At 45.6% G+C, this 25,174-nt stretch overlaps 1 protein-coding gene across 4 annotated transcripts in view; it reads right to left on the bottom strand.

The window, feature by feature from the left end:
- MLST8 (MTOR associated protein, LST8 homolog) overlaps nucleotides 1-25,174 on the bottom strand; it is a 597,189-nt gene that overhangs the window by 402,557 nt on the left and 169,458 nt on the right. For all 4 annotated transcript variants that reach the window (XM_044089213.1, XM_044089214.1, XM_044089215.1 and 1 more), the window contains one exon: nucleotides 23,334-23,385. In XM_044089213.1, the coding sequence (XP_043945148.1) occupies nucleotides 23,334-23,385 (52 nt within the window). The remainder of the gene's footprint in view (nucleotides 1-23,333; nucleotides 23,386-25,174) is intronic.

The raw sequence follows: 25,174 nt of genomic DNA, 5'->3' as shown, positions 1-25,174 counted from the left end.
TGATGAGGCCTTAACCCTTTTGGGGCCCTGAGAAATAGTTTCAGGATCAGCAACAGGGCTTTTATAATAAATTTGTGAGAGTCAGGGACTCTGTAGTATCTGTCTGGCTTAACTGGGGCTGGAGGTAAAGAATCAGGATTTAAGCTGGATTCAGTATACACATCATCCACAATATCTAACACTGGCGGAATAGCAAGGGGTCTGTGTTGAGGTAATAAAAGGAAGTCTCTGAGCCTTTTCTTGGATTCTGAATAATCCTGGCCCTCCCAAAGGAAATGCTCCCTCATGGTATGTAAGGTTTCCCCAAAGGAGTAGTCCTCAGGCGGAGAGGCTGATAGAACTGATTCCTCAGCATCAGAATCCTCATAAGGGGGTAAAGAGTAACCTAGGTCTGAGGATCAATCTGAAGAGATGGATACCTGGTCGGAGGAGTCGTAACCTGCATCCTGTCTAGGCCTTTTATCAGGAGGGGGATGGGACCCCCTGATCAGAGTGATTAGGTCTTCGGCCATTTTGAGCATTTGTTTCTTAGGCATGGAGGCTTGTCTTGGTGAATGTTGAATTTGCTTCTTTGTTTTTAAAGGAGGTTTAGACTTAGCAGAAGATTTAATGGTTAACTGAGTAGGTCTGAAAACACCCTCTGAAGCTATGGGCTTCAGCTACTCCGGATCCCTCTGAAGGGTTAGTCTCGGTAGGCCGAAAATCTCCACGTGGGAGTCACAGGCGGCCTGCGGTTCTAAAGAAGAGGTAGTCAGGGGCTGCGAAGGCGCCTCACTGAAAACCGGAGAACCGGCGACTGGCCTAGAAGAGGCTTCGTTGTCAGTTTTGGGCCTCGGATGCCTGTCCTTGTCTTTGCGCTTTTCATGTATTCCGGTCGTCGGTAGTTCCGACGACATGGTGTAATTGAATTTTCTGCCAAAATAATGTCGGGCAAAATCAAACCAATGTTTAATAGTGCGCTTGTTAAACCTAGCACAAAACCGACAACCAGTGATGTTGTGGTCTGGGCCTAGACAAGGGATACAATAGGAATAGAAATCCTTATGAGGTATTTGCTTCCCACAAGAAATACAGTTATTAACTTTTACTGACATCGGTCTGAGGCAAGAAAAAGTTTCCCCAATGGGGTACTTAGCTTTGCAGAAGACTTCAGTTCTGGATTCGGAATGAAAATCTCAGGAGTCGGCCAACCGGCACTTGCGAACTGCTTTTGCTTTGGGCACCGTGCGGCAAGAAAGACTAGAGAAAATGGCGTCGGCTGCATCTTATATACCCCTGTCGCACTGACGTCAGGGAAGAAGTGACAGCAACCGACGCTGGACCAAGACTTTGGAACTCAGGCCGAATAGGGAACTGCCTGACGGTAGGATAACCCAATTGTAATGACTGCAGCAGTGTAACACAATGAACATCTACAAAGCCAAGGGGATGCACATGCTGAAGCCAAACTGACTTCAGAAACCACTGAAACTTTCTCATGTGGAGTTTGGCTACAGGAAGCATAGGGATGGCGGATGCCATAAATCCCAGAGCTCTCAGAAACCCCTTTGTTGTGATAGAGGCCAGAGGAAGAAGAGTTTGGAAGAAAGAAATGAGTGTCAAGACCCTGGGAGGAGGCATTGATGACAGCACAGGCACCATCTGAATCCTGCACCCCAGAAAAACATGGTCATGAGGAGTCAGAAAGACTTTTTGAAGTTTATTGTGAACCCCAGGCTTTGCAGAAGGGAAATGGCACAAGGAAGATTTTGAAAAAGGACCTCTGGAGAGTATGTCTGAAACAGGAGATTGTCCAAGTAAGGAAACATTTGGATCCCCTGAATCCTGCAGAAAGCAATCACAAGAGAGTACAGTTGTATACATAAATGTAGATGATCGAGTGTATTCACTGTTGCAATCCTCTGCAGTCATCACCTGTGGGGTTATCCCCTGCTATGGTAGCCCCCGGCCAGCCCAAATACCAGAGTCAAGATTTTCTGCATCGCATGCTGCTTGACATCAGGTCGTCAGTGCTATAAAGGCAGGCAGCTGATGCCATTACATCAGTTTTTCTTGCCCTAACCAGTCAGAAGCCCATAGGATAATGGTAAAGAGGTCCAGGTGGCTGGAAGCCACTGATATAAACTTACAGTATGTCTCCCTAAAGAAAGCAGATATAAGGGGGGAGAAGGGTGGGAAACCAGGACTGCAACAGTGAATACACTCGAACATCTACATTTACGCTAAGTGTACACAACTGTACTATGTTCTTCGTGTTTCACTGTTGCAGTCACCACCTGTGGGAGGATTCCCAAAGCTTAGGAGAAGGGTAGTAGGTATATCAGGGAGACCTAGGATTAGGTCAGCATGCCCTGCAGAACTGCAGAGGCAATCCCTGCCCTGGTCTTGGAAAAAAGAGGCAAGTGGTAATGCTTGGTGAAGGTATGGACAGAAGTCAAGGTGGCAGCTTCCAGAATGTCCCTGGTGGGAACTCCTCTGAGGAATGCTGTGGAGGTGGAGGCTGCCCTAGTGGAATGGGTTCAAATAGACTTAGGGGTGGATTCCCATGGAACTTGTAGCAGAAATGGATACAGTGAGATATCCTTTTGGAAATGGGTTTTCCCTCTGCCCGAGGCAAAGCTGACCAGTAGCTAGTCTGATTTTCTGAAGGGTTTAGTAAGGTGCAGGTAGTATCTGAGCTGTCTGTGCACGTCTAAAATAGTGTAGAATTCTTTCCCCCTTGTTTTGAGGGTTGGGAAAGAAAGTGGAAAGATGAATGGCCTGGTTGACAGTTATATTAGATACTCCTTAGGCATAACAGAAGGGTTAGTCCTCAGGTAGACCCTGTCTGCATGGAATATGATGAAGGGTTCAATGGCCATCAGTGCCTGAAGTTCAGAGACCCTTCTGGCTGATGTGATAGCTAGGAGAAAGGCGGTCTTCCATGAGAGGAATCTTAGCTCTGCTGAAGCAGCAAGTTCAAAGTGTGGCAAGCTTAGTTTTTCCAACACATAGTTCATGTTCCAGGCTGGGGTGGGAGGCCTTCTGGTAGGTCTGATATTAGCAGCCCCTCTGAGGAATTGTTTAATCAATCAAAGGATGGGAGAACAGGGGCTGTTCTGTATCAAAATGAGCTGAGATGGCCGAGGCATTAGTTTTAATTAAGGAGGAGGAGAGTCCACCATTAACCTTTTCTTGGACTGAGGGTAGTCCTGGGATTCCCAGTTGAAATGCTCCCTGAGGGTGTGAAGGGTTGCCCCAAAAGAAAGATCCTCTTGTGGGGAGGCAGAAGGGACGGATTCCTCAGCATCTGAATCCTCAAACTGTCAGAGACTGCCGTTCCTCACCAAAATCTGAAAAATCAGACTCCTCAGTGTCTTGTTCTGTCAATATATCTGGAGAAAGGTCTCGTTCTCTTAGAAGTTGTGGCCAGATGACCGCTGATCAGGGTGATGAGATCCTCTGCCATTTTAAGCATCTGAACTCGGGGTGGTCGGCCAGAGGTAAAATGGTGGCTGGAGGAAATTTTCCTAGGAGTGGCCTTAGTTCTAGGCTTGAGGGTATCGATAGGTCTGAGAGAAGCGGTGGTCTGCAGAAGACATCGTTTTTTGTCTAGATTCGGTAGTACAAAGAGCCTCCTCGGAAGCCGGTGCCTGTGTCGCGGCTCCGGACTCAACCAAGGCAGAGACAGCCACAAGCTCAGAAGAAGAGGAGTGGAGTCCTGTGAAGGAATTGAATCCGGCATCAGGGGCTGGGAAAGCGCCTCACTGAATTCCGGAGAAATGACGACCAGCTTAACGGTAGAGTCGTCGGAAGGCTTAGCCTTGTGCAGTCTGTCTCTACCCTTACATTTTTTTCGGTAGCTCAACGGACGGTTGGCGAACGGACGCCATTTCAGAATGCGAAGACGAAAATACCAAGCTACAATAAAGAGCTCTATGACAAATGTTTTTTAAGTTAAAGAGGACACAAAACTGACAATGGGGGACGTCATGATCTGGGTCTAAACAAGTGATGCAGTAGGAATGGAAGTCTCTGTGTGGTATTTACTTGCTGAACAGCTAACATCTCTTTTTGGCTGATGTGCAGATGTATTTGGTTTGGGCTCCATTGGCCCTGAATGCACTTGCAGTCCAGGTGTGCACCCCAGGCATAGTTTGATGAGTCTGTGGTGAGGGTCTGGGCAGAATGGGGTTGTGAGAAGGGTAGTTCCTTGTTGTGGTTGCATGCTTCTGCCCATCAAAGGAAATCTTTCCTTAAGCAAGGTATCATTGGTATAAGAGTTTCCAGGTCTTGGGAGTGTTGACACCAAAGGCTTTTTAGGTATCATTGTAGTTTCCTCATATGCAGTCTTGCACATAGAATGCAAGAAGCCATGAACCCCAGAGCTTGCAGGATTTTCCTTGCGGATAACTGGGGTCTGGTGGCTAGTTGAGAGAAGTAGTTTGTCAGGTAGGTTTGTTTTAATGGTGTAAGGAATGCCAACTGGGATGCTTGTGTCCAGGCTTGCTCCCAGGAATACAGTTTTTTGCGTGGGTACTAGTTTGGATTTCTTTTTGTTGATAGTATACCCAAGGGAGGTCAGTAGGTCCTTTACAAAGGTCAGGTGCTTTAGCAGCTTTTCCTGACTGACTGCCTGAATCAGGCAGTCATCTAAGTATCGGTAAATTTGAATATTTATTTGTCTGCAGAAAGCAATGGCAGGAGCCAGGCATTTTGTGAAAATTCTGGGAGCAGTGGATAAGCCAAACAGAAGCGCACAGAACTGAAAGTGCAGTGATCCTGCCCTGAAACAAAGACATTTCCTGCAAGATTCCCTGACTGGGATGTGTAGGTAGGCCTCTTTTAGGTCTAGGGTGGCTAACCAAGCATCCTTGGAGAGCGTAGGTAGAAGATGCTGGAGTGTGAGCATTTTGGATTTTGGTATCATCAAGCAAGTGTTTAGAATGGACAGATTGAGGATGGGGTGCCAAGGTGTCCTCTTTTCGGGGTACCAGGAAGAGTCTGGAGTAGAAACCTTGGTCTACCTACTCTGCAGGAACATGCTCCATTGTCCTTATCAAGAGCAGGGAAAGGACTTGCTTTTTGGCCTTTGCCCACTGGTTTGGGGGAAGATCTGGGAATCCTTTTGGGGATGGTAGTGTGTGGAAATAAAATTTGTATCCCTGGGACACTATGTTGAGGACCCAATGGTCGTTGGTAATGGTGGCCCAGGTGCTTGCGTGGAAGGAGAGTTTTCCTCCTAAGGGCAAGAGCAGGTGGGCAGAGGGAGTGGGTGGAAGAGTGAAGTCATTGTGAGTTCTTTTCATGAGGAGGCAGCTTAGTGAAGAGGAGGAACTCCATTGCTTAGATCTCTGCATTCCCTGGGGCTGCTGTCTGGGGGGGCCTGCTTCCCCAGGGTCTGGGCTGAGCTGACCTCTAGGGGGCAGGAAAGGACCAGTACTTGGAGGGGCAATGCCTACTGAACTTCAGTGGCTGGACCCACAAAAAGCCTTAACTGCCTGCATAGATTTAGCTTTTTCTTCCATTTTTTTAAGACCTCCTCTGCCTTGGTGCCAAATAAGTTGTCTTTGTGCAGTGGTGTGTCCAATAATTTGGATTTGACATGGTCTGGCAAGGGCTGTTCCTTAAGCAAAGCATGCTTTCTACAGAGAGAACCAGTGATTGCTGCCCTGCAAGATGCTTCTAGGATGTCAAAACCATATTGTGAGGTGTGCTTAGTTACTTGACTTGCAGAATGTATTAACTCTTGTAACTCTATTATCTGCACAAGCAGGAAAGGAAGACATTTTTTGTTTGAGGAGTTCCATGGTATGTTGCTGATATTTCAGCATATGGAACTGACAATTTAGTGCTCTAATAGCAAGAGTAGCAGAGGTGTATACTTTTTTACCTAATCTGTCTAATGCTCGGGAATCCCTATCTGAGCGGTTGGGATTCTTAGCAGAAGTTGCTTTAATTTTTTAGGTCCTTGAGAGATAACCTCGGGGTCAGCAGTAGGATTTTTTAATAGAAATTTGTGAGAGTCAGGGACTCTATAGTACCTGTCTGGTTTCCTGGGAGCAGGAGGGAGGGTGTCAGGAGTCAAACTGGACTCCATAAAAACATCATCCACAACATCCAGTACAGGAGGAATGGCCATAGGTCTGTGCTGTGGAAGATCTAGGAATTCAGAGTCTCTTTTCTGACTGAGGGCAGTCCTGACATTCCCATTGGAAATGTTCCCTTAAGGTATGTAGGGTTTCCCCAGAGGAGAAGTCCTCGGGTGAAGAGGCTGATGGGATGGATTCCTCTGCATCAGAATCCTCATAAGCTGAGAGGGGTTGCATATCTTCATGATCAGATGCATCAGAGTCATCGGACACCTGTTCAGATAAAACTACTGGGGACAAATCTCTCTTTTGGAAGGGGTAGCCCGGCTTCCCCTGATAAGCATTACAAGGTCTTCCGCCATTTTAACCATCTGAAAAGTACAGTTTTGTACCTACCATAAATGTAGATGTTCAAGTGCTAATACAGCTGCAGTCATAACAGATGGGTTCTCCTGCCATCAGGCGGGTCCTCGGTCGGCCGAATTCCAAAGTCTAGGTCCGGCGTCGGTTGTCATCGCTTCTTCCCTGACGTCAGTGCGACAGGGGTATAAAGGAACCAGCCGACACCATTTTCTTCAGTTTTTCTTGCCCCAGATGTCAGGTGCCCCCAGAAGGAAGGCAATAATAAAAATGTGTGATAATGCAGTGCTATATAATCAAAATACAGTAGTTGCAAGCAAATGCATCATAAAAGAAAACCCCAATCAGGTTGTATGAGGATGTGTTGGCCTATATGCCTGTCCCAAGAGGGGAAGGAGGGAGGGAAACCTGGACTGCAGCTGTATTAGCACTCGAACATCTACATTTATGGTAGGTACAAAACTGTACTATGTTCATCGTGCATACAGCTGCAGTCATAACAGATGGGTAGAATCCCAAAGCTAAGAAAGGGGTGGTAGGCACTAGTTGGAACTAGGAGGAGCCAAAATGCCCTGCAAGACTGCAGTGGCAAAGCCTGCTCTAGATTTGGAGTATAATGGTAGGTTGTAGTGCTTGGAGAAGGTATGCACAGAACTCCAAGTGGCTGCTTCCAAAATATCCTTGGTAGGAACTCCTCTGAGGAAGGCTGCAGAGGTGCCTGTGGCCCTGGTGGAATGAGTTCTAATGCCTGTAGGAACAGTTTTGCCATGAAAGGAATAGCAAAAGCGTATGCAGTGGGCTATCCATTTTGAGATTGGATGTTTGGAAATTGGCTTCCCTTGAGCACCTACCGCATAGGCCACAAAGAGCTGTTCTGATTTTCTGAAAGGCTTTGTTCTGTCCAAATAATAACGCAGCTGTCGGTGGATGTCCAAGGAATGTAGTAATCTCTCCCCTTTGTTTTGAGGATTAGGATAAAAAGTAGGTAAATGTATGGCCTGATTTAAAGCTACCATGGATACCACTTTAGGCATAAAGGACGGGTTGGTTCGTAAGGAAACTCTGTCCTGATGGAAGATGATAAAAGGCTGGACAGCAATGAGAGCCTGTGGTTCTGAAACTCTACGAGCTGAGGTGATAGCCAGAAGGAAAGCTGTTTTCCAGGACAAATATTGCAAATCTGATGAGGCAGCTGGCTCAAAGGGAGGCAAGGTCAATTTTTCCAGAATGAAATTAAGATCCCAAGCAAGTATTGGTTGTTTCCTTGGAGGCCTTAAATTCTTAGCCCCTCTGAGGAACTGTCTTAAGAGAGGGTGAGAGAATAAAGGTGGATCAGTGTTGTATTCTGCTGAAATGGCTGGGGCATGTATTTTGATGGAAAAGAAAGAAAGTCCCCTGCTTAGCAGTTCAGCCAAATATTGTAATATTTGAGGTAAATTCAGTTTTCCAGGATCCTGGCCCTTTTTCTCATTCCAGACACAAAAACGTTTCCATTTTGCGGAGTAAGCTTTTCTAGCTGATGGCCTTCTGGCCTCCAAAATGACATCCTGCACCTCCTTGGAGAGTAGGGCCTGTTGAGATGCTAAGGAATCGTCCATGCGGCTAGACTGAGTGTTTTTAGCTGGCTGTGAAGAGTTTTGAAACTGTGCTGAGTCAGAAGAAGAGGCATTAGAGGCAGGGTCCATGGTAGGGAATGCGTCAGGCTCCTCAGGAGTGGGTACCAGTGTTGCCTTGGCCAGTCCAGAGCAATGAGAATCATCTTTGGTCTGTCTGCTTTGGTCTTTAATAGAACTTTGGGCAGCAGAGGAAGAGGAGGGAAGGCATAAACTGTCATTGATGTCCAACTGAAAGAAAGAGCGTCCACTCTCCAGGCCTTTGGATGGAAGATCCTTGAGCAGAATTTTGTCAGTTGATGATTCTTGTGGGAGGCAAAGAGATCTATGTCTGTCCTTCCCCATTCTTGGATTATTTCTGTAAAAACTTTTGGATGCAATTTTCATTCGTGTGGATCTGTCATATTCCTGCTTAGGTTGTCTGCCAGCGTGTTTTCCTTGCCTGGCAAGTACTGTGCTTGTAGTTCCATTTGTAAGTCCATGGCCATGTTCCAAAGTGACATGGCCAGTCTGCATAGGGGTAAGAATGTGTTCCTCCCTGTTTGTTTATGTACCACATGACTGTGCTGCTGTCCGTTCTTATCAATAATTGGCCTGGTTGTAGAAGGTCCTTGAAAGCTTTCATAGCACTTACTACTGCTAGCATTTCTTTTTGATTGATGTGAAGGTGCTTTTCTTTTTGGGACCATTTGCACTGAATGCACCAATCTGTCATGTGTGCCCCCCAGGTGTAGTCCGAGGCGTCTGTTGTGATGACTTGATTTGCTTGAGGCTTGCTGAATGGAAGACCTGTGTTTGTTTGACATGCTTGAGCCCACCACAGAAATTCCTTTTGCAGACATGGAATTAGTGGTATTATTGTTTCCAAGCTGTGGCTGTGTTGAAACACAATGTTTTTTAAGTACCACTGTAGTTTCCTCATATGCAGCTTTGCACAAGGGATTAGTAAGATGCAAGATGCCATGAATCCCAGAGCCTGCAGGATTTTCCTTGCAGTCAGCCTGGTGCAATTTGCTAGTGTTCTGAAGTATTGTATTAGTTGCCCCTGCTTCATTGGCGTGAGGTAGGCCATCTGGGTGTTTGTGTCCAAATTGGCACCCAGGAAAATTATCTTCCGAGAGGGTATTAGCTTTGATTTCTTTTTGTTGACTGTGTATCCCAGAGATTTCAATAACATTATTACATAAGCCAGATGTTTCAGAAGAATGTGCTTGATGTCCGCTTGGATCAGGCAGTCGTCCAAATAGGGATATATTTGTATCCCTTGAAATCTGCAGTAGGCAATTACTGATGCCAGGCATTTCGTGAATACTCTGGGCGCAGTAGATAAGCCAAAGGGCAATGCAGAGAATTGATAATGGGTTGAACCTGCAAGAAATCTGAGGTACCTTCTGCAATTTTGTCTGACTGGGACATGCAGCTATGCCTCCTTGAGGTCCAATGTTACCAGCCAAGACTCCTTGCCCAGCATGGGAAGAAGTTGCTGTAGAGTGAGCATCTTGAATTTTGTGCAGTAGAAATGTGTTTAGGATGGATAGATCCAAAATAGGTCTCCAATCTTTTCCCTTCCTTGGCACAAGAAATAGCCTGGAATAAAAACCTTGACCTTGTTCGTGCGTAGGTACCTCTTGAATAGCTTTCATGTTTATGAGATCTGTAATTTGCTTTTGTGCCTCTGCCCTTTGATTGTGTGGCAGGTTTGGCATGCTTCTCATTTTTGGAAGGGTGTGAAAATGGAATTTGTAGCCTCTGTTTATAATGTCCAGGATCCATTTGTCCTTTGTGACAACATGCCAATTTTTTGAAAATAATGCCAGCTTTCCTCCTAAAGGGGGCTGCCATTTGAAACCTGGTTGGCATGCAAAGGGGAAAGTCATTGGGTTTGCTTCCTGAAAGATTGCGAGTTGTCCTCACCACCTCTTTGTGTAGGAGCTTGCCATTGTCTGCCTCTATACGAGCTTGGGATTGTCCTCTGCCCCTCGGGTGCCTGTATCTGCCTCTTTGGGGTCTGTCTGTGGCCAGAAAGGACCAGTTTTTGGAAGGCCAATTTCTACTAAAACGTGGGGGTTGAACCTGTAGAAATTCTTTCACAGTTTGCATTGATTTAGCCTTTTCCTCCATTTTCCTTAATACCTCCTCAGCATTAGCACCAAATAGTACATCCTTTTGAAGAGGGGCGTCTAGTAATTTAGCTCTGACACGATCAGGCAAGGCTTGTTCCTTGAGCCAGGCATGCCTACGTATGACTGATCCTGTAACAGCAGCTCTACATGAGGCCTCTAGAGCATCAAAACCACATTGTAATGTATGCTTACCCACTTGTTCTGCACTATGCATCAAATCCTGCAACTCCTTCAAGTCTGGTTGTTCAGGTTGTGACATTTTACTCTTCAATTGTGATAACAAAAACTGTTGGTATTTTAGCATATGAAACTGACAGTTTAAGGCCCTCATGGATAAGGTAGCCGAGGTGTATACCTTTTTTCCCCACCTTTCTAAGGATCTGGAATCTCTCTCGGAAGGCAATGGATTTTTGGCAATGGAGGCCTTAACTCCCTTGGGGCCCTGTGAGATGGTTTCTGGGTCAGCAGCATGGCTTTTGTAAAGAAATTGGTGTGAGTCAGGAACCCTGTAGTACCTGTCAGGCTTAACTGGAGCAGGAGGTAGAGAGTCCGGGTTAAGGCAGGCCTCTGAGTAAACATCATCTAGGATGTCCAAGACAGGAGGTATAGCCAGAGGCCTATGCTGAGGTAACGAGAGAAATTCCCTGAGACTTTTCTTGGAATCTGAATAATCCTGGCCTTCCCAGTGGAATTGTTCCCTTAAGGTATGCAAAGTTTCCCCAAATGAGTAATCCTCAGGGGGAGGATACAGAAGGGATGGACTCCTCCGCATCAGAGTCTTCAAAAGGGGAGTAAGAATGTTCCTCATCATCAGAGTGCTCTGAAATAATGGAGCCCTGATCAGAGGAGGGGGAATCTTCCTCCACTCTGGGCCTTTTGTCCGGTGGGGGCTGAGAGCCTCTGATTAGAGTAATTAAATCCTCAGCCATTTTAAGCATCTGTTTCTTAGGCATGGGGCCTGGAGATGGGTCCTGTGTAGCTGGGTCTCTTAGGGTGCATGGTTGCTTTAGACTTTGTGAAAGCCTTGATGGAGAAAGAAGAGGAAGGTCTGAAGACACCTTGAGTGGAGGTGGACCTGTCCACATTCTGAGTTTCAACGGCAAGAGTGGCTTCGGTATCTGTAGTCGGGGTGTGGGCCGAGGAGCCTGCGACCTCGGGCACAGGAGACACCATCAAAGAAGTGTCGTCGGTAATCAGGGGCTGCGAATGCGCCTCACTGAGAACCGGAGGACGAGAAGTCGGCTTTGGCGTGGTGTCGGTAGAGGCCACGGACCTCGTGTGTCGGTCCTTGTCTTTGCGTTTTTTAGACAAAACCGGAGTCGGAGTATCCGACGACATAGTATAGTTAAATGCTTTCCCAAAATAATGCTGGGCGAACTCTGCCTGACGCTTAATAGTGCGTTTGTTGAATGTAGCTCAAAAGCGACAGACCGAGACGTCGTGGTCTGGGCCTAAACAAGAAATACAGACGGAATGGAAATCCTTATGCGGTATTTGCTTCCCACAAGAAATACAATTATTAACTTTGTCTGACATCGGTCTGAGGCAAGAAAAGTTTCCCCAACGGGGTACTTAGCTTTTAAGAAGACTTCGGTTTCCAAATTTCATAATTTCAGGAGCTGGCCGACCGGCACTTGCGAACTGCTTCTGCTTCGGGCACTGCGCGGCAAGAAAGACTGAAGAAAATGGCGTCGGCTGGTTCCTTTATACCTCTGTTGCACTGACGTCAGGGAAGAAGCGACGACAACCGACGCCGGACCTAGACTTTGGAATTCGGCCGACCGAGGACCCGCCTGACGGCAGGAGAACCCATCTGTTATGACTGCAGCTGTATGCACGATGAACATCTGAGGCAAGGAAGCAGGTGCCTGAGATTGGGTTGTCGGTTTCTAGGGTGTGGTTCGTACCCTGGGCCTTAGAAACTCGGTTGTTTTCAAAAGAATGGTAGACGTGAAAGAAGTCGGTCTGTGTCGAGAATCGGTAGTGCAAAGTACTTCTTCAGAAGCCGGTGCCTGCTCAGCGGCTCAAGACTCATCCATGGTAGAGACATCTGCAGGATCCTTAGTCTATGAAGAGTCCTGTGGCATACCGGACTCCGAAAGGGTCTCGGTAGCAGCCTGCGAATCCACAGAAGCAGGCATCAGGGGCTGCGAAAGCACCTCACTGAGGACCGGAGAACTGACGACTAGCTTAATGGAAGCGTCGTCGGCAGTTTTGGACCTGTGCAGTCTGTCTTTATCTTTCCGTTTTTTCGGGAAGATCTACTGTCAGATGGCTTACCAAAGCCATATCAGAATTCGAGGACTGAGAGCGAAAATATCTAGCTGCAGTAAGAGCCCGACAATGTATAGTTCTGGCGTTGAACAGAGCACAAAAGCGACAGCGGGGGACATAGTGGCCCGGGCCTAAGCAAGTGATGCAGTAGGAATGAAAATCTCTGTGTGGTATCTGCTTTCCACAGGCGAGACAATCGTTAACTTTTTCAGACATCAGTTATAGCAAGAAAAAAAGATCCCCAGTGGGGTACTTAGCTTTAGAAGACTTAAACTTCAATTTCGGAAATGAAAAACTTGGGTAGCGGCCGACCGGCACTCGTGCAAACTACTTCTTCTTTGGGCTCCTCGGCAAGCAAGACCGATGTAATGGCGTCGGCTGCCTTAATTTATAACACTGATGACCTGATGTCAGTCCTGGAGCAACGGCAACCGACGAAGAAATACTAAGCCCCTGGTATTCGGACCGAGTGAGGGCTACCCTGGCAGGGATAACCCAAATTTGATGACTGCAACAGTGAAACACAAAGGACATCTGAGCTACTTACCTGAAGTAAGTCTGAATTTTGAGTGTAGAGCTGTGAATTGCAGCTGAGGTAAGATTTGTCCAAAAGTTGTTTTATGACTTTGGTGTTTACAGCTTTAAAGCAGAAAAACTTTATTAATTTTAATTAAATAGCAAGAGGGCCTTGCACCAACCTCATTTTTTTCTATGCTTATCAGATAGATGCTTTTGCAGGAAAAACACATGCTTCTTCAGCTAAATCAAAACAGGAAAACTCTTGGAACCAGACGAATTGTTGCGGTTGTTGCACAGCATGAAACATTTTCAAGGGTTCTGCAACACTAGTGGTTGGTTGCATTATTATAACTGATACAAAACTGGCAAAAAAAGATGTCACTTACTCAAAGTAAACATTTGGTGTGTCCACTGACAAGAGGCATATGCTCAGCAAAGCACACTTTCTAGCTACTGAAACTAGACCTGAAATAACTGTAAAATAAAACATGCTTAATTAATCCTTCAGTTACAAAGAAAAGGCTACATCCCTGATAGTAAAGGAAAAGGAAATGTCTGACCAATAAAGAACTTTAACCTAGAAACATTCAACAAAAATTCAATGCAGCCCGAGTTATTTTTCAGCAGATGTGAAGTTGTTTTGTGGTGGGAAGTTACCAGAAAGGCAGGACAAAGAGAATTATGGGAAGGAATGAAGTTCGCAGCCTGGAAACGTTTTATCTGCAGAGCAGTTTTAACTTCTATTGCACAAGTCCTTAAACTTCCTATAACCAGAACCCTACAATACCAAATGAAGTACAGTCAGCTGTATAGTGACAGGATCACAATTAAGAAAAAGTACAGTTTTGTACCTACCATAAATGTAGATGTCCGATAGGTATGCATCTGCAGTCCTAACATATGGGTTTGTCCTGCCTCAGGCAGCCCTTCGGTCGGCCGGATTCCAAAGTCTGGGTCTGGCCTCGGCTGATGTCGCACTTCACCTGACGTCACAGCTGCTGGGGTATAAAGGCATCAGCCGACGTCATTTTCCTCAGTGTTTCTTGCCCCAGATGCCAGGTGCCCTCTAAGAAGGCTAAAGTTGGATAAAAGCAGATAATTCCAAACAGTAGAGAGAGTAAAATATATATACATATATATATATATATACAAACAAATACACCATAATAGATTCCCCCTAGCTGGCTAAAGGAGGGGTAAGTACCCTAGGGATACCACAGAGGGGAAGGAGGGTGGGTAATCCTGACTGCAGATGCATACCTATCGGACATCTACATTTATGGTAGGTACAAAACTGTACTATGTCCTTCAAGGATGCATCTGCAGTCATAACATATGGGTAGAATACCATAGCCAAACTGGGGGAGGAGGCACTAAGATAAAGATGGTGTAGTTAAGATCCCTTGTAAAACAGCAGTTGCAAAACCTGCTCGGGATCTGGAGAATAAAGGAAGATTATAATGCTTGGCAAATGTATGCACGGAGCTCCAAGTAGCAGCTTCTAAAATGTCTTTGGTAGCCACTCCTCGTAGGAAAGCTGTAGTGGTGGCTTTAGCTCTTGTGGAGTGAGGCCTGATATTTTCAGGAATTGTCTTTCCATGAAAAGAGTAGCAAAATCTAATGCAATTTCCTATCCATTTTGAGATTGTCTGTTTTGAAATTGCTTTTCCTTGCACTCCTGTTGCATATGCTACCAGAAGTTGGTCTGTTTTTCTGCTGACCTTAGTTCTGTCCAGATAGTAGTGTAACTGTCTGTGCACATCCAATGTGTGTAGTAGTCTTTCTCCCCTGTTCTGTGGGTTGGGGAAAAAAGTAGGTAAATGAATAGCTTGGTTCAATGATACCCTGGAGACCACCTTTGGCATAAAGGTAGGATTAGTTCTCAGAGACACTCTGTCCTGATGGAAAATAAGGAAAGGCTGTACTGCCATTAATGCCTGTAATTCAGATACCCTTCTTGCTGAAGTGATTGCTAGCAGGAATGCAGTTTTCCAAGATAAGTACTGTAAGTCTGCTGTTGCTGCTGGTTCAAAAGGGGGGAGAGTTAATTTTTCCAGCACAAAGTTGAGATCCCATGCAGGTAGAGGTGGTCTTCTTGGAGGCTTTACGTTTTTGATTCCTCTCAAGAACTGCCTGAGTAGAGGATGTGAGAAGACAGGCGGATCCATGTTGTACTCTGCTGAAATTGCTGACGCATTAATCTTAATGGAGGAGTAGGATAGGCCATTGTGGAACAGTTCTGCTAAGTATTCCAGGATGTTCGCTATGTTTGCCATTGAGACCTTTTGTCCCTTTGCTGTACTCCAAATGAGGAATCTTTTCCATTTGGCTGAATATGTTTTCCTTGTGGAGGGTCTACGAGCCTCCAGGAGAATGTCCTTAACCCTCTGAGACAAGTCTGGTTGATTTTGTTTCATGCAATATTCCAAGCAGTTAGCTGCAGTGTTTTCAGGTTTGGATGCAGGGTCTTGTAGTTGTTCTGAGTTAGAAGTAATGGACATAGAGGTAGAGTCCATGAGTGTGCCCGAGACATGCTTTTCAGTAGCGGGTTCCAATGCTGTCTTGGCCAGTCTGGAGCTATCAGGATTACCTTTGGCTGTTCCTCTCTGATCTTCAGTAGGACCTTGTACATCAAAGGAAGGGGTGGAAATGCATATGCGGTCAGGTTTTTCCAGCTGAAGGAAAGGGAGTCCACCCTCCAGGCAAGTGGGTGGCATACTCTTGAGCAGAATTTCTTCACTTGGTGGTTGTGTGGGGATGCGAACAGGTCTATCTCTGGCCTTCCCCATTTCTTTGTTATGGATTTGAAGATATCTGGATGCAGCATCCATTCGTGAGCATCCGTGGTAGTTCTGCTTAAGGTATCCGCTAGTGAATTTTCTTTTCCTGGTACAAATCTGGCCTGCAGTTGAATATTGATATCCAGGGCCAAGTTCCACAGGTCCATTACCATCCGGCATAGAGGGTATGAGTGTGTACCTCCCTGTTTGTTGATGTACCACATCACTGTGGTATTGTCCGTCCTTATCAGCAGGTGACCCTGTTGGAGGAATGGTCTGAATGTCTGGATTGCATGTTTCACTGCCAGCATCTCCTTTAGATTTGTGTGTAGATTCTGCTGGTTTTGGGGCCATAGGCCTTGTATGCACTTCCATGTGCGCCCCCCAGCCTAGGTCTGAGGCATCCGTGGTGATGGTCTGGCTTGGATGTGGTTTGTGGAAGGGCAAGCCTTTGTTTTTCGGACAGGCCTGAGCCCACCACAGGAATTCTTTTTTCAGGCATGGAATAATTTGAATCTGGTCTTCTAGACTGTGCTTGTGTTGAGACCATACATTCCTTAGGTACCATTGTAACTTCCTCATATGCAGCCTGGCATGTGGAATCAATATTATGCAGGATGCCATGTAACCCAGGGCTTGCAGGATTTTCCTTGCAGTGAGCTGAGTTTGAGTTGTTAATGCCATGAAGTAGGCTGGTAGTTGCTTTTGTTTTTCCTCTGTGAGAAAAGCCATCTGAGTTGTTGTATCCAGTTCTGCACCCAAAAATGTTATCCTTTGGGATGGTACTAGCCTTGACTTCTGAATGTTGAGTGTGTATCCCAAGGCTTGAAGCAATTGTGTGACCTTGGCCAAGTCTTTTGTTAATTTTGTCTTGTTGTCCGCTTGGATTAGGCAGTCGTCCAGGTACGGGTAAATTTGAATTCCCTGGAACCTGCAATGAGCAATTACTGATGCCAGGCATTTCGTGAATACTCTGGGCGCAGTAGATAAGCCAAAGGGCAATGCTGAGAATTGATAATGCTCTGATCCTGCAAGAAATCTGAGGTGCCTTCTGCAATCTGGTCGTATAGGGACGTGCAGGTATGCCTCCTTGAGATCTAGATTCACCAGCCAAGACTCCTTGCCCAACATGGGAAGAAGTTGCTGGAGTGTCAGCATTTTGAATTTTGGAACAATAAGGTATGTGTTCAGTGCGGACAAGTCAAGAATAGGTCTCCATTGATTTTCTTTTCTTGGTACAAGGAATAGTCTGGAGTAAAATCCTTGGCCTTGTTCCATAGATGGTACCTTTTCTATTGCTCTCATCCTTAGTAAGTTGATGATTTGTTTTAGAGCCTCTGTTTTTTGGCTTGGTGGAAGGTTTGGCATTCCTCTCTTTTTTGGTAGTGAGTGGAAGTGAAACCTGTAGCCCTTGTCTATTGTTTGTAAAGTCCATTTGTCTCCTGTAATGCAATGCCAGTTGTCTGAAAATAAGGCTAGTTTTCCGCCCAAGGGTGCTTCCAGTTGTTCCCTGGTAGGCGGAATCAGAGCCAAGTCATTGTGTCTGTCCAGTGGAAGGGGTTGTAGTCGTAGCTGTGGCAGCACTTCTCTGGTTGGCTGGTTGCCACTGGCGACCCCTGTAGGCACTCCTAGGTTGACCTCTGCCTCTTGGGCGTCTATTTCTGCCTCTCTGTGCTTTGGAGGTGTCTGGAAAGGACCAATTCTTCGAAGGCCAATTTCTGCTAAACCTCGGTGGTTGGACCTGCAAAAAATCCTTGACTGTTTGGACAGATTTTGCTTTTTCTTCCACTTTCTTTAAAACCTCCTGTGCAGGGGAACCAAACAAACTTTGTTTCTCCATAGGAGCATCTAGGAGTTTTGACTTAACATGGTCTGGTAAGGATTGCTCTTTTAACCAGGCATGCCTTCGAATCACTGCTCCAGTCATAGCTGATCTAAATGAAGCCTCCAGTGCATCATAGCCACATTTTAAAAAATGATTACTGACCTGCTGAGAGTTATGTACCAAATCCTGAAGGGACTTACGGTCTATAGGTTCAGGAGAGGACAGTTTTTTATGTAGCTGGTCTAACAAAAATTCCTGGTACTGAATCATGTGAAATTGACAGTTTAAGGCCCTGGCCGAAAGAGTAGCAGATGTATAAACCTTCTTACCCCATCTCTCTAATGCTCTAGATTCCCTTTCAGAGGGGAGAGGATTTTTAGCAGAGGCAGCTGCAACACCTTTAGGGCCGTGAGAAATGGTTTCGGGGTCTGCAACATGAGCCTTATACAAGTGGTAGTGAGTGTCCGGGACCCTGTAATATCTGTCAGGTTTGGCAGGGGCCAGAGGTAGAGAATCAGGGGCAGTACTGGCATCATTATATGCATCATCAACAACCGGTAGTACAGGAGGTATGGCTAAAGGCCTATGCTGTGGTAAATGTAAAAAGGTCCTTAGCCTTTTCCTTGAATCTGAAAAATCCTGGCCCTGCCATTGGAAGTGTTCCCTCATAGAGTGTAGGGTTTCCCCAAACGAAAATTCTTCAGGAGGGGAAGCAGAAGGAATGGAGTCTTCTGCATCAGAATCCTCATAAGGTGAATATGGGCCTTCCTGATGATCAGAAATATCTGAGCCATCGGAGGAATAATCTGTAGAGACAGGTTCAGGTGGTTCAGTCCTAGGCCTCTTATCTGGAGGAGGTTGAGAGGCCCTGTCTGGGTGTGGTTGGGATCCCCTGATCAAAGAAATAAGATCCTCAGCCAGGCTGAGAATCTGGGAACTAGAAGTAGGCCTGTGAGAGGGGGCTTTTGTAGGCAAGGTCTTAGAAATTTTGGCTGCTTTAGCCCTGGAAAAGGCCTTGATAGACATAGAAGCAGGGGGTCTAGCAGTCCCACGTGTAGGAGTAGAGATGTCAAAAGGGATAGTGTCTGACAAATCCTGGGTGCCTGTCTCTGCAGTAGTAATTTCTGAAGCCGATTCAGCCATGGCCGGTGTGGCCTCGGTTATCGGTGGCATGCTTTCGGCCGAAGGGAGAACCGAGGACTCGGTTTCAGCCGAAACCGAGACACTCGTGGTTGGCCTAACCGTGGTTTCAGCCGAAACCGCGGGCCGCGAGTGTCGGTCCTTTTCCTTGCGTTTTTTGGCTAATTGCGTAGTCGGAGTCTCCGACGGCATTTTGTATGCAAAAGCGGGACCAAAAAACTCTTCGGCAAACTCCGACCGACGTCTAAGCGTCCGTCGGTTGAAGGAAGCACAGGCTAGACAAGCTGATACGTCGTGGTCTGGGCCTAAACAAGGAAGGCAATAGGAGTGGTATTTGTTTCCCACAAGTTAAACAATTATTTACTTTGTCTGACATCGGCTGAGGCAAGAAAGAGTCCCCAACAGGGTACTTAGCTTTTTTAGAAGTCTTCGGTAGTAGAAATTCTCTGGATCTGACCGACCGGCACTTGCGAACAGCTTCTGCTTCGGGCACCGCGCGGCAAGAAAGACTGAGGAAAATGGCGTCGGCTGATGCCTTTATACCCCAGCAGCTGTGACGTCGGGTGAAGTGCGACATCAGCCGAGGCCAGACCCAGACTTTGGAATCCGGCCGACCGAAGGGCTGCCTGAGGCAGAACAACCCATATGTTAGGACTGCAGATGCATCCTTGAAGGACATCATGTGAGTCACTATCCTGTCCTAGCACAGGTCATGTAACTGGTCACCCAGACATAACATTTTAAATAGACGTGTTTTAAAAGCAAGTCCATGTAGTATACTATTATAAAAGCAGAGCCATTGGTAATACCATACCACCTCTAAGTACTATGATTGGGGATATGCTTTCACTATATATGAGCAAAAAAAACAAGCATTTAAAAATAAACTTCAGAAATGTATATTTACTAAGACATGAGCAAAAAATACCAGCAAACAGCAGTTTTGAGAGTAAGGATGAACAATTGCATAAAGTGTACTGCTTTCTGCTCCTCACTGCTGGAATTACCTTCTCCTATAATGCCCAGTTATACTACACAGTTGTGCAGCTTTGCAAGGAGGGAAAGTAATTATCTGAACAGCATAGTGTGCAAACAGATAATAAAACAGATGTTTGGTTCCACTAGGGAAGTGAACAGGAGGCAGAAGATAATGGAAAAAGAATATTCAACGGTAAACCCTCTCCCCTTCACTACATTCATAAAGTTCAAAATCACGGATAGTCCTGGCAAACTGGATTTAGATACCAGGACAGATAATATGGATCTGAAATAGGATGCTAGTGTAGTCCAGTTCAGTTAGAACCCTCCTCCCTTCCTAACTGCTACCTGGCACCCTAAAGCTGTAAGGTTACTGGCTAAGGCTCTGGCCACCCCTATAGTGCCTTTTTTAGGCAAGGCTCAAAGGACAAAACCACCACTGTAACAGATATAAGCATGCAAATTCTGAAGGTAATGCTATTCAATGCTAGAAGTCTAAACCTCAAAATGCAATCTCTCGATGCACTCCTAAAAATGGAGAACATCGATATCTGTGTAGTAACTGAGACCTGGTTCAAGGCTCAATACCAGGCTACAACTCTTACCACACTTTTCGGTCACCAAACCAGGACCGAAGCACTAAAGGCAGAGGAGTGTCCATATTCACAAAGGATATTCACACCTCCAGGCTAGTTGCCCAACACAATGCATCTGAAATTCTACAGGTGCAACTAACACTAGGTAAGACAGCAATCCAAATTGTAGCTTGCTACAGATCCCCCACCATGCCCCAAGATTCTCACTACACCTTTCTGAACATACTGGAAAATATTAAGATACAACCAAACACCCTAATACTGGATGATTTCAACTACACTGCCATTAATTGGGAAAACTACTCTGGTACCAACACCTTTGCCCAACAGTTATTGGAATCAACACCTTTGCCCAACAGTTATTGGAATTCGTAAATTCCAATGCCCTGGATCAACTAATCCATAGTCCCACCAGGAGTTCAAAAATCCTAGACCTGGTCATTACCAACATGGGAGATTGATGCTCCACACCAGTGGTCACCCCTCATTGGTCAGGTCTGACCATAAGCTAATCACCCTTGACGTCCACATCCCACCCCAACCCCCAGTAGGGAAACCTCCAAAGCCAACTTCATGTTACTCAAGTCAGAAGTGACAAACTTCATGACACCCATGCAGATGGGAACTGAAAGTCTGAATGTTGAATCCTATACTAAGGCACTGTATGAGCACATCCACTCGTGCATGAATCATGCCATTCCAGACAGAACCAAGATGGTCTCCTCCAAAAAATGGAACCCAATCTGGTGGTCCACTGCATTAAACAAACTATACAACAGAAGGAAGAAACTGTTGCAGAAAAGAGGAAAATCACAGGATGCAATAAACTCCCTTACCAGCCTCAGTAAGAAGCCGAGATCCCTCATAAAATCCTCCAAAGCTAGTTATGAAAATAAAATTGCCAAATATTCCAAGGACAACCACAAGTTATTCTATGGTTATGTCAAGAATCTAAATGGCAATGCTCAGATGTGCTCTGAGCTACAACAGAATGGCATTAAATATACTGATCCCAAGGATATTGCCAATATCCTGGCAAATTAATTCAGTGCCAACTTCACCCCCTAAAGGGCCCATCTCAATACCAAAAGATTGCCAAATTCCAGTAATCACGGCCACACAGGTAAAAAAACACATTCTCCAAAGCTAAGAATACAGCATCCATGTGACCAGATGACATCCCTGGCTGTGTACTACATGAACTACAAATGAACTGGCACCTCACCTGAGTGTCATATTTAATCATAGCCTCACCTCAGGCTTTGTGCCCAATGAGTGGTGCACAGTTACACTTATCCCACTCGACAAGGGGGGATCCACCTTGGATCCTGGGAACTATTGTCCCATCAGTCTGATGAGCCTGATCTGCAAAGCCATGGAAAGCATTATCATGGAACTTATAAACAAAGACACTGGCCACCTTCAAACACTGGACCCCACCCAGTTTGGTTTCATAAAGGCCCGATCGTGTCTCCTCAACCTGATTGGAGACTGATTCAAATAAGTCAGAGCCGTGGATGAGGGTAAGGTGGTCCACACAGCCTATCTGGACCTCACCAAGGCCTCTGACACCATCCCCCACTCTGGAATCATAGATAAAGTTATTAAGCTGGGCATTAATCCCTACGTTACTCGATGGGTTGCCAACTGGCTTACTGACAGAACCCACACTGTAAAAGTAGCAGACTCAAAATCCAGCTCCAGACAAGTGGATTTACCTCAGGGTTCAGTCCTGGGACCACTCTTGTTTGGCATCTACTTCTCTGAAGTACAGGCCAGTACTAAGGTACTCTGGCTAGCAAAGTTCGCAGATGACTGCCAACTGGGAGCCATTATTGAATCCCCAAATGATGTGGATAGTCTACAAAAGGGCCTTACAGAAACAGATGCTTGGTGCCAGAGCCATGGGCTCAAGCTCAATGCCAAGAAATGTATAATTATACCCTTTGGGAAAAACATGTACCCATGAATTACCACACAAGTGGCATTACACTAAACACCGAAAGTGTGATAAGGGAATTAGGGACACAGGTGGACAGTGGTCTCATCTTCGATAACCACATTGCCACAACAGTCAGGAAATCTTTCTATGTGGCACACCTCATCACTAAGGGCTTTTCATCCAGAAAAAAGGAGGTAATTCTCCCACTGTACTCATCCCTCAGACCCACTATACAGTACAACGCCCTGTTTGGTATGTACCTCACAAGACATCTTCAACAACTGGAAAGGCCACAGAGATACCTCACTAAAAGAATCACAGGCCTAAAGCAGATGCCCTATGATGACCATCTAAAAAAACTCCAGCTATACTCCGTCGCATATCGCCTACTCAGAGGCTATCTCTGTTTAACATACAGGCCATGTCAAACCCAGTGCTGTTGGACATGCTACACTTAAAGAAATCCCAATCCCTCAGAGCCACACGATCCAGGGATCTAAACCTGGTCATCACAATAAACAAAACATACTGGAGGGATAGGTTCCCGACCCAGAGACTCCCCATACTCTGGAATAGACTGCCCATACATGTCGAGCTGAGCACCTCTTTGGCCCTCTTCAAAAGGAATGTTGACGATTGGATGGGAGATAGTAAATTCACCCTGGGGATCATGTCAGTCGCCCTGCTAGACAGGGGACCAGGAAAGTAAATATTCTGGGAAGAAATAGCCAGGGAATTGTTATGGCTAGGCTTGTATAGGCCCTAGGGCCGATAGCCTAGTACCAACCTATGAGAGCAGATAAGGTTTTGTATGGGACCAGTGGCACCATACAGCACTCTACCAAATACCTGCTGGAAAATCACTCCACTCAGTATTCGGTTGCCCCACGGGCATGTGCAATAGTATGTACACAACAAAATAAACTACTCTAGCTTTCTCTCTCTCTGAGCTGCACAATTAGCAAATACTGCCACAAATGAAATTACAACTGCATCAGTGGAAAATGAAACACAACATTTAAAAATATGGAATTTCATTACTGACCATATTATTTGCAATATTACACATATTACATCATGCAATGTTTTGCGGTGTAGTGCAATATAATTACCAGCAGCTGCTATCATACTGCGATCTGGAGTGATTTCAAGTGCATTCACTTGCTGAAGAATTAGTTAAGGACTGTTAAAATACTACATCAGCAAACACTTACTAAAACCATCAGAATGTTTTATGCTCAAGATGAAAAACACTTCCATTGCTTTTTACCCACTATGCCCAATCATCAATCTTTCCTCCATCAGGTAAGCCAATTTGCTTCCTGTCCTGGCTATCTCCCAGTGAGGGCAAGAAGTGTCCGGGGGGGGGGGGGGTTCATCACAATACAGACAGCCATGAGAGTCTTTGTGCCCTCACTGGTATCATGGCAATGAGGGTGTTTTTATTTTCACCTTAACCCAGCACCTGATGACTGATATCTGCACCAATGTATTTGTAGGGATCCTAGCCTCTCCCCTCCCACACACAGACACTATTCAGGCTACTGGCTGTGGCTTGGGATCACAAAGCACATCTCCTGGTCCTTCACAACAGCAAGTTGACCGGATTGGGACTATTCTCTCTCTGACCCCAGGATGGGTGAGCCAGTAAGCGCCACTCACACTCACTCCCATCCTTCCATGCCCTGTTCTTCCTGCACTCTAGGATGGGTGAGCCAGTAAAAACTACTTCCCCATCCTTCCATGCCCAGATCTTCTTGCACACAACCTGCTGTTCAGGGCTGCAGCCAGTGCTCTACCTCTCTATGTCACAAAATGGGCCAAAAATAGTGCAACTATTTAATCTATGCAGTTAGCCCTACACAAACATCTGTATGGGTTTTGCTATTAACAGCAAAAACTTTACACACGACACCTTTAACAAGATGCCTCAGAAAATACATATATAAGCACATATACAGGACCCTAAAATATACAAATAAATAAAAGATGTATAAAAAAATTAAGGTCATAATCACCAGAAGGATGTAATAAAGCAAGGCTTCTGTGTGTCTCGTAAGTGATCCAGGTACAAACAGCAGCCTAGATAACATAACTATTAAAAGGGAAAAAAGTCACAACCTCAGGCTTGCACTCCTCCTCCTTCTTCCAGGGTAAAGAGAGGGACAGTATCATTAATGTAGTTAGCTGTAGGGGGCTACAGGATAGCAAGTATCTACATAATTCAGCAGGCCTGTCTTAAGTGTGCTCTGAATGTGCAAACTGTATGCGATCAGGAAATGGGAAACCTTGGGTGGCTGCATCACTCAGCAAAGTAGATTTAAGTGGAAAATCCCTTAGCTGTTACATTAAAGGAACTCTATTAGTGCTACCATGTCTCATCCGTTAGTTAGGAATGAATAAAAGGCAAGGCTGTCTGGGTGACAACCAATGTAAGGCCAAGAGTACAGGAGCAGCATTGGATAAACTGTGACTAAGTTAAAATTAGCAAAATGTTACCTGAAAAAGAATACGGAAAATCATTTGTAGGTCACTATAACTAGCAGAAAGGTGCTATGACATATGAACTCAATCAATGAAAACCCCTGTCTGACATTTCCTATTCAAGTTTTCGGTCTGCCAACAATGGGATTTCACAAAATTACTATAAATGTCACAGTCACTAACGATTCTGTTCTGAAAAGTGCATTAGAGGCATGTAAAAAAGGATCCCTACTAAGTAAGCGAACGCTTAATATAGCGAACGCTGTTTAATCAACAGCTAAATGTCGAAACGGCAAAATCCCAAAGACACAGAACAGCAATTTTTTTCCCCAGGGGAAAAAAAATCATTAGGCTGTTTTCAGGACTTTGCCGTTTCCTCCACTGTGGTGCGATCTCAGAGTTGGTATATTTAAGTGTGTGTGTGAGGAGGGGGGGGGGGGGGGGGCTTTATTTTGTGTTTGTGTTTTTT

The sequence above is a fragment of the Protopterus annectens genome, chromosome 12.part0, assembly GCF_019279795.1.
Source record: "Protopterus annectens isolate FY-2018-M chromosome 12.part0, PAN1.0, whole genome shotgun sequence".
NCBI lineage: Eukaryota > Metazoa > Chordata > Ceratodontiformes > Protopteridae > Protopterus > Protopterus annectens.
Note: the sequence above shows the minus strand (reverse complement) of the source record. Positions and strands in the feature narration are given on the sequence as shown.